The sequence below is a fragment of the Macrotis lagotis genome, chromosome 1, assembly GCF_037893015.1.
Source record: "Macrotis lagotis isolate mMagLag1 chromosome 1, bilby.v1.9.chrom.fasta, whole genome shotgun sequence".
Taxonomy (NCBI): domain Eukaryota; kingdom Metazoa; phylum Chordata; class Mammalia; order Peramelemorphia; family Peramelidae; genus Macrotis; species Macrotis lagotis.
The window spans coordinates 642,649,657-642,659,588 of record NC_133658.1 but is presented as its reverse complement, the minus strand read 5'-3'; the positions used below and the strand labels follow the sequence as shown (position 1 = coordinate 642,659,588).

At 43.4% G+C, this 9,932-nt stretch overlaps 1 protein-coding gene across 1 annotated transcript; it reads right to left on the bottom strand.

Annotated features, from left to right (window-relative positions):
• Positions 1-2,056: 2,056 nt before the first annotated feature.
• UPK2 (uroplakin 2) lies at positions 2,057-5,006 on the bottom strand. The gene is made up of 5 exons (XM_074235480.1): positions 4,881-5,006; positions 4,144-4,275; positions 3,829-3,967; positions 3,488-3,558; positions 2,057-2,734 (listed from the first exon to the last, which is right to left on the bottom strand). The coding sequence occupies exons 1-5, from the start codon at positions 4,936-4,938 to the stop codon at positions 2,598-2,600; spliced, it is 537 nt and encodes a 178-aa protein (XP_074091581.1). The 5' UTR covers positions 4,939-5,006; the 3' UTR covers positions 2,057-2,597.
• Positions 5,007-9,932: the final 4,926 nt, after the last annotated feature.

The window sequence follows — 9,932 nt, the reverse complement described above, 5'->3', positions numbered from 1 at the left end:
CAACTGACAAATGATCAAAGGATATGCACAGGCAATTTACAGATGAGAAAATCAAAGCAATACATATGAAAATTTGCTCTAAATCACTAATTATTAGAGAAATGCAAATTAAAACATCTCTGAGATACCACCTCACACCTCTCAGACTGGTCAATATGACCAGGAAGGACAATGATCAATGTTGGAAGGGATGTGGGAAATCTGGGACACTAATACATTGTTGGTGGAGCTGTGAATTCATCCAACCTTTCTGGAAAGCAATTTGGAATTATGCCCAAAAGGCAACAAAAATGTGCATACCCTTTGATCCAAGCAATACCACTACTGGGTCAATATCCTGAAGAAATTTTTGAAAAGAGTAAAAACATCACCTGTACAAAAATGTTCATAGTAGCTCTGTTTGTGGTGGGAAAGAAATGGAAACTGAGGGAATGTCCATCAGTTGGGGAATGGCCTAACAAACTGTGGTATATGTATGTGATGGAACACTATTGTTCTATTAGAAACCAGGAGCGATGGGAATTCAGGAAGGCCTAGAAGGATTTGCATGAACTGATACTGAGTAAGATGAGTAGAACCAGAAGAACATTGTACACCCTAACAAACATGGGAGTGAGGATCAACCATAATGGACTTGCTTGTACCAACAGGGAAACAGTCAGGCACAATTTTGGGGTGTGAAGAAGAAAGCCATCTGTATCCTGAGAATTGTGGAGTTTGAACAAAGACCAAAGACTATTACCTTTAATTAAAAAAAAAAGTTGTCTTATGTAATTCTGCTATATCTCATACCATATGTTTCTTTTTTTTAAGAATATAATTTCTCTCTCATCACATTCAATTTAGATCAGTGCATACCATAGAACCAACATAAAGTCTAACAAACTGCTTTCTGTGGGGGTGGGGGGAGGGAAGCAAAATTGGGGGGAAAATTGTAAAACTCAAAATAAACAAACCTTTTTAAAAAAAATTGGAAAAGCAACAAGTACAGTATTAGGTATAGTCTGCTGTCTGAGGACTAGTCCTAGCTAATATAGGAGCAAAGATGCAGTGTCACAAGATTGACCACTAGATTAAAAAGAAAAAATTTAAAAAATGATTGAACAATAGCAATGTCTACTGGGTTGACCCTCCTCATCCCAATTTTTCACTTTTCAGTTCCTCCTGTTTTTCTAGAGTCCCATCCATTCCTCAGTTCTTTCCTTTTAGGGCCTTTTGTTTCTTCTAAGTTTTACCAACCTGTGCTTCTCTTTCCTCAGACTTCCCACGTCCCATGGGTAAGGCTAGGGGGCTTTTGTAGTGTTCAGACAACACTAATTTAACTGCTCTTAACTTCTTGAGCCCAGCCCAAGGATCAGAACACTTGGGTTTTCAAACCCCCAAAGAAATAAAGTTCTGAACATAAGAAACATTCAAATTCAATAATTTTTTGGAGGCAATTGGAATTAAGTGACTGGAGAAGTGACCAAGGCTGTATTTGAGCTCAGGTTCTCCTGACTCCATGGCCATTGCTCTATCCACTGTGCCACCTAGTTATCCCTCAAACTAATAACTTTTTAAACATTAAATTGATGTTTGTGGACAGGCTAGGAGATGAAAATGATAGGCAGCCTTGGAACTGCTGTTGTTAATCTCATCTTGGCCTACTGGGTTGGAAAAGCTTTGCTGGTTCTAGTGTTTTGCATTTTAGTGATGATGATGATGATGATGATGATATTTATCCTTTGTTCTCAAAGAAGACCAGGACTTCAAGGAGGTGATGTCATGACAAGTAAGTGAATTGGATTTGAGTGAGGGGTGGCTGAGCTGTCATCAGCTTTACTTTCTTCTCTGGAATCATCTGGGTCCAGTGGCCAGATATGGATCAGGACAACTGGAGATGGCCTCAATAGGGTTAAGTGACTTGTCTTGGGTCATACAGCTAGTGTCAAGTGTCTGAGGTGGGATTTGAACTCAGATATTTTTGACTCTGGAACTGGTACTCTTATCTGTTGCACCACTTAGTTTTGCATTTTAGTAAGAGGGAACTGAAAAGTAGGACTCTGGAGACCAAGGCAATATGCATACTTTATTTATTACAGGAAATCAGCTGAGGAAGGTAGATAGGTGGCACTGATCTTAGAAAAGTGTGACTGGGGGAGAGGGGCCATGGAGGGGCTGCAGAGAAGGGAGGCTAAGAAGCCTGGGAGTAGGGGGTCTAGGGAGGACTAGAAGATTCATTCCCACTAGATGACTTCAATTCTTTTACAATTTCAAGATTCTCCTGTAAGATTGGGATTGATAGGAGAAGGATCTCAGAATAGGAGCAGTGATTGAGTAGATAGTAAACTCCTAAAAGTTTATCTAAACTTTCTATCTCCCCCCACCCTTTAGTTCTGGGCTTGGCTTGCTTTTGACCTTCAGTTGAATGGAGGAATGTGGGGGAGGGGGAGAGAGATCCTGGGGAGAAAAGTCAAAGTTAGGAGATGCAGTGAAGTATATGCCATGTGCCAGGGGAAAGAGAAAGACTGTCAGCTGAAGGGAGGACTGAAGCCCTGGGAAAAGAACCCCAAGTCCCCGGAAATGAGAGCTGCTCCATCTTGGTCTCACTTAGGGTCTCATTTTCGAGCTCCTAGGGCCAGAGCAATGATCAAGCCCACAACTAGCAGGAACATGGCCACGGAGAGCAACACTGTGATGACTATCATGCCTCCTGTGCGGGCCATACCCAGGCCCAAGGTCTCCACTTTTCTACCTGTCAGGGTCAAATGATAATAATAATGTTTGTCCTTCACTTTCAACGAAGACCACAACATCAGGGAGGTGATGCCACAACAAGCATGTGAATTGGATTGGGGGGGGGGGTGCTGTGCTAAGTCACCAGTCTCACTTTCTCCTTCAGAGCCATCTGGGTCCAGTGGCCAGATATGAATCAGGATGACTAGAGATGGCCCTTGTTTGAAATGCAGGGCATCCATGTGTGAAAAATAAAATAAAATATTTGTCCTTCATTTTTGAAGAAAACCATAACATCAGGGAAGTAATGTCATGACAGCACATGAACTGGATTTGAGTGAGGGGGTGCTGTGCTAAGTCATCAGCCTCACTTCCCCTCCAGGATCATCTGGGTCCAATGGCCAGATATGAATCAGGTCAACTGGAGATGGCCTTGAATTTGAGGCAATCAGGGTTAAGGGAGTTGCCCAAGGTCACACAGCTAGTCAGTGTCAAGAATCTGAAGCTGGATTTGAACTCCATTCCTCCTGAATCCAAGGCCAGTGCTCTATCTACTGCACTGTGTGTGTAAACCTTTGCAAAACCTGAACTCCATTAATATTCCTTTGTGAGTTGATGAGAGATTTAGAAGTTGAAGTGGGTAGGGCAAAAGGGAGGTGGTTTCCCCTGCCTGGAACTCTTTGTACAGTCCTAAGACCTACGAGATGAATCTGGGACTGAGCTCCAGAGCTAGGCACATGGTAGGGAATTAGGCTTGGGAAAGGTTACTTACGAGGCAGTGTGGCCATCTGAACTCTGTTACTGGATTCTACAGCATTCCCTTTCACCACAGAGTAGGAGACACTTGAAGGGAAAGGGGAATTTGAGGAGCAAGGAACTCAGCAAGCAGCTGAGGTGTTGGAGGAGGGGGACATAGTTCCTCCTAGACTTCTCTCTCTTCAAAAATCCCCTCTCTGAGCTGTGTCCAGTCTCAACTCTCCTCCAGTTCCAATAATACCCCCCTCCCTTCAAAGCTTGCTTCCTCTCCAAGAGGAGCCCACCTCCTGCAGAAATACTCTTTCCACCCCTTACTTCCTCTTACTGATGCTTCCCTCTCCCAGGGAGGGCACCTACTAGTAGCTGGTGCCAGGTACCAGGTTGGTGACTTGGTAGGCAATGACTCGGGTGACGGTGAAGCTGCCACTGCTGTATACCACACTCACCAGGTCCCTTTGCCCTCGGCAGGGGGGTACTATAAAGTCATGTGTTATTCCTGGGCAGGAAGAGGGGATAAAGGGGAGAGGAATCAATTGGGAGATGGGTGAACATAAGATACTCCTGGGAAAAGGATTAAACAAAAGAAGGGAAGGGTAAGGATAGGTAAGGATGACAAGGAAAGGCTGGGGGGGGGTTAGGATGGGGTTATTCAGGTGAAGGAGGGACCCAAACCTGTGCTTTCATTGACTCTTCTGACAGTCAGAGAAGCTTTACCCCCTGTGAGGTGGCAGGGGGGTAAGGCAACTAGAAGGCTCTCTGCCAGGGCTGGGGTCAGTAAGCCAGAGAGACTGGAGATGTTGAATTCTGTAGGAAGGCAGAGGAGGAAAGGCTTGATTGAGTCCTTAGGGATAACCCCCCCCCCCAAAAAAAAAGACTCTATAAACTGTATTAAACAGTCCAGGCTTGTACTCCAAACCTGTACATCAAAGGAACCAGAGGTCTGACTTCCATCCTTGCTACTGGTTTCCTTTTACAGAACTGTGAAGGACAGAACCCTTGGAGTCAGAGTATCCAGCCAATTCCCTCCTGACCACCAGATGGCAGACTTGGGCCACTCTGCCAGGTTAGAAGGTAGAGCAGGTATTGGTTGGGATTTAACCCTAGGGATGAATCCAGTCGATTCTGGAACAGAATTCTGGACCTGCCTGTTCTAGATCGTCCCTGTTCATCCATCCTCCCCTTCTAGCTTGAAGAAGACTCTGGGGGTGTCCATTATCATGACACAAGGGCCTGGATGCCCAGCACTCTTCCTCTTGGTACTCCCCATCCATTTCCTCCCCACTAAGGCCAGCACAATTTTAGAGCATCTCCACCCCCCTCCCCAGGAGTTGAAGAGTCATCTTCAACTCGGGACTTCAACCCTAACTTCTACCCCCTCCAACCCGAACTGGGGCAGCATGAACCCGAACCTGCAGCCCCAAGGTCCAGAAGCACCAGGAGAAGCAGAATGGGCATCGGAAACACCATGATGAAGGGCTGGAATCTGGCAGTCTCTGAAGGTGCCTTGTTTGTCCCTGAGGCATGTGCTGCCCAGGCCCTGGGGTGGCCGATTTTGTCTGAGAGATGGGAGGGGCCAGAGGGGGAATCTTGCCTAACCTGCCCCCTCTGCCCCAAAAGCCTGCAGGGGCCACTAGACTGGTTTTTCAGGAAGAAGAACAGGGCCTGAGGTCCTACAAGGAGGGATGGGTGGAACTCCTCAGGCTCCTGGCAAATCATTTACAAAGTCTCAGGATTAGAAGGGATCTCAGAGGTCATTTAATCAACCTTTCTCTGACCATCCAACTTTTCTCTGTGATGACCACCACCCTCTTCCACCACCTCTTGTGGGATCAGCTATAGGATCAATGACTGCTAAGAGCTAGGTGGTATAGTGGACTCAGAGCCAGTACTGAGTTTAAATCCTAACCAGTCTCTTATTAGCTATGTGACTCTGGTCAACTCAGCCTCAGTTTCCTCATCTGTAAAGTGATGGCAATACATCAACATGGATGTGAAGTGAATATCAAATGAGATAAAGTATGTAAAGTCTTTGTAAACCTTGGAGCTCTATATAAACACTAGCTTTTATTATTATTCTTCAAGTTGGTAGTGAAGATGGACCAATCCATTCCTGAAGTTTCCATGTTCCTTTCCTTCTCTACTCTCTCTTAGAGTCTGACTCCCTCTAAGCTCGGGCTCACGTACGTACGTAGACACTGTTGAAGTTTCTGCTCATGAAATTAGGCACTTGTATGTGTTTCCTCAGGACCTGGCATGTTCATGCTGACTTGGGTCCCTGGGGCTGTGTGTGTTTTTATGTGCCCAGGACACCAGGCATGTTGGAGCGAGTTCTGGTGTTCCCAGGTGCCTCAGCACTGTTAAACTCAGAAAATAAGGGCAGGGTTCCTTGGGGACCTCTGGGTTGGGCACAGGAGGCACAGTGGGTGCGGTAGGTGAAATGTGAGACAGAGAAACTACAGGAGAAGCCACTCCAGGGGATGGCACAGATCTGGACATGGGTGGAGTCTGAGAGGCAGTATGACTCTAGGGACCCTATTCCCTTTTCCCTCTATGGCTCCCCTCAGCCCCTTCCCACCACCCCACAAGGGTGGCCAGGTTGGGCTGTTCAAGCTTCCTGTGACTCGTGGACTTAAAGGAAGGAGAAGGGGGCTAGGAAAGGAGACAGATCCTAGGCAGGGAGTGCGTTGAGGCTGCCCTCTGGAGCAGCCTGAGAGATGGAAGGAAAGCCTGTTCTGGACAGTCAGTTATTTTAAAAAATTAATTGCATATGGGAGAGAGAAAGATCCCCACAGGAGGGGGAAGTCATTCTGTGCCATCTCCACCACCACTGTTTGCTCAGTTTCAGGACTGAGGGGAAGGAAGCCCCTTCCAGAGTCACAGGAGCTCTCACAGACCTCATAGATACCCTTCTTTACACAAGGGCAGAGGACGATCCATTCCCCTCCATTCTCTGCTCCTCTCCCCCAGCTTCTCCATTCCACTGACCTTCCCTTTAGTCAAGGTGGTGACTGTCCAGTGACAAAATAACTGTGGGATTGGTCTCTGGGTCTGGGGGAAGGGGAAAGGAGACAAAAGAATGGAAGTCGCAGATAAAATAGGAAGGAGTCTCAGACTCAGAGATTGGTTCAGAATGCTGGAAGTACCATATTCAATCTTGCTTTCTGACACTTGCTCTGACTACATGGTGACTTAATTTCTCTGAGAGTCATTTTGCCATGTGTTAAAAGGGGTTCATCTAACTTACTGGGTTGTGATGGGGCTCAAAGGGAATAATAGAAAGTGCTTTGAAAAGATACATGGCTTGTTAGCCCCAACTTTAGTCTCTGCTCTCTCTGACTTGGCTTTCCCTATGAGAGAATGGGGCTTTGTTGTCTCTTACAGGTAGGATTCAGAGGAGGTAGGCTCCCTAGGTCTCCAGTTGCACAAATGGGATGCTGCAAATTCTACAGCCCATTGGTTTCTTGGACTCCAATTCTAGAGATAAAGCTGTTCCCAGAAAAAATCTAAATTGTTTCTGTAGTCTTTTGCCTGAGTATGGCTCTATGGTACCATATCAGGCCTTCCTCCCTCTCTCTCCCCCAAGTGAACTAGTAGGGACAAACATAGAATAATGTTGGAGAGGCTGTATGGAATAGTCTAAAAAGACCTGGATTTGTTTTGTTTTGTTTATTCAAAATTTAATTTAAAGACTTTAGTTTGGAGCCAGAGGATCTGCTTTTGAAGCCTGGTTCCGCCTCTTTACCTGTGTGACCTGGGGCAAAATTCCTCTATCTGTAAAATGGGATTGGCAGAGAGAGGGTTGCACTGAGTGACCTTTGAGATCCCTTCCAGCTCCAAATCACTGAGTGGGAAAGGAGGGAAAGGAAAGGTACTCAGCCCTGTCCAGGAAGCAGTTGGACAGGGATACACAAACTATCCTTTTGTCTTGAGAATCAAGGTCCATGATATAAAGTAGGACAGTATAGAGATGGCTGTGTTGACTACAAAACTATCAGAAGGATGTTGTATAGCATGGAGGAAGAGAGAGAATTTGGAACTCAAAGTTTTATTTTTTTGGGGGGGGGAGAGCTCAGTTTTTTTAAGTGATATTTTATTTTTCCAGTTACATGTTATGAAAGTTTTTCAACATTCATCCACTTGCATATTTACAAGTTACACAATTTTCTTCCACCCTCCCTTCCCAACCCCCTCCCCAGCAAATAAATGTTGTACATTACATTTGTGTTTAACATGTTTATATATTAGTCATTTGGTATATGAGGAATTAGGTTAAGGGGAAAGAAAACCAAAGGAAAAGCATAAAAAAATTTTTTAAGTGAATATAGTGCTCATTAAGATTCTGTGATCAATTCATAATGCTGTTGTTAATGTATACAATGTTCTCTTCGTTCTATTTCCTTCACTCTGCATCAGTTTGTGTAATTCTTTCCATACTTTTCTACAGTCTGATCATTAATGGTTTCATATAGTACTCCAAAACATTATTATACCATGATTTGTTCAGCCATTTCCAAATTGATGGACATCACCTCAATTTCCAATTCTTTGCCACTACAAAAAAGAGCCGCTATAAATATTTTTTACTATGTGAGACTTTTCCCATTTTTTATGATTTCTTCTGGATATAAGCCTAGTATTGATATTGCTGAGGAAAGGGTATTATGAGTCTAATTGCTCATAGTACTCTCCAGAATGGTTGGATTGGTTCACAACTCCACCAACAATGTGTTAATGTCCTAATCCTCACACAACCTCTCCTACCTTAAAAACAAATGTTAAAAATTGTTTTTATATGTACCTTGGTGAAAAGAAAATTACCAAAAACGTCCTCCCTCCTCCCCCAAAAGAGAGACTTTCTAGAAGTCTATCCTATAAGACTGGTTCTAGGGTTCTCTAGTGGCAAAGGGGTTTAAGGGACTGGAGAAGACTGGGTTGCTATGACCCCCCCCCATCTCTTTAAGTGTTCTGAACCTTTCCTTTTCCTCTAAGTCCTGTTTCAAATCATGCATACCTCTCAAGTAGTTGGTGAAGTGAACTGAGCACTGAGTCTGGAAGCAGAGAAGCTTAAGTTCAAATTCAACCTCAGACATTTGGTAGTTATGTGATGCTAAGGCAAGTCAGTTGACCAGTGCTTGCTTCAGTTTCCTCATCTATAAAATGGGGATAATAATAGCACCTCTTTTAAAGGTTTATGTGAGGATTATATGTCACAATATTTGTAAAGAGCTTAGAAGATATTATAGGTATTTTTTTCTTTTGAATTTTTTACAATTTTTCCCCTAATCTTCCCCCCCCCCCCACAGAAGGCAGTCTGTTAGTCTTTACATTATTTCCATGGTATACATTGATCTAAATTGAATGTGATGAGAGAGAAATCATATCCTTAAGGAAGAAAAATAAAGTATTGTGCCTGATTGTTGCACTAATGGAATGAGCAAGTCCATCAAGGTTGATCATCACCCCCATGTTGCTGTTAGGGTGCACAATGTTCCTCTGGTTCTGCTCACCTCGCTCAGCATCAGTTCATGCAAATTTTTCTGGGCTTCCCTGAATTTCCATCCCTCCTAGCTTCTAATAGAACAATAGTGTTCCATCACATACATATACCACATTTTGTTAAGCCATTCCCCAACTGAAGGACATTTACTTAATTTCCAATTCTTTGCCATCATGAACAGAGCTGCTATGAATATTTTTGTACAGGTGATCTGGTTTTTTATACATTACTAAAATATTCTTATTTAAGAGTAAACATAATACCCCCTCCCCCCAAAAAATATAGACCCTCATGAGAAATAAAGTAAAGGAAAGGGGGAAAAAATGTGTTTTAGTCCGTGTTCTTATACCATCAGGTCCGTCTCAGGTGAATCACATTCTTTATGATAAGTCCAGCATAAAAGTTACTTCCATATCATTGCAAAAGCTCATTGTAAAAAAAAAATAATAAATTAAAAAAATTAAAAATATATATCTTTTATACAAAATATCTTAGCCTATTCCACCTCTCCTTTCTCTTACTCCCAGTGTATTTCCCTTTTAGCCATTGACTCCATTTTTACACTATATCTTCAAATTCAGCTCTCTCTCCTGTGCTTCATCTATAAAAGCTTCTTCTACTTGCTCTATTAAATGAGAAGTTTCATATGAATATTATCAGTATCATTTTTCTATTCAGGAATACCTTCAATTCTTCATCATTAAGTCCCTCATATTTTTACCATTCTCCTCTGCTCTCTATGCTTCACCTGAGGCCTGTATTTGAAGGTCAAACTTTCTGTTTAGTTCTGTTCATTCCAACAGGAACATTTGAAATTCCCCTGGTTCATTGAAAGTCCATCTTTTTCCCTGGAAGGGGATATTCAGTTTTGCTGGGTAGTTGATTTTTGGATGCATTCCAAGCTCTTTTGCCTTCTGGAGTCCTTAATGTAGTTGCTGCTAAGTCCTGTGTGATCCTGACTGCA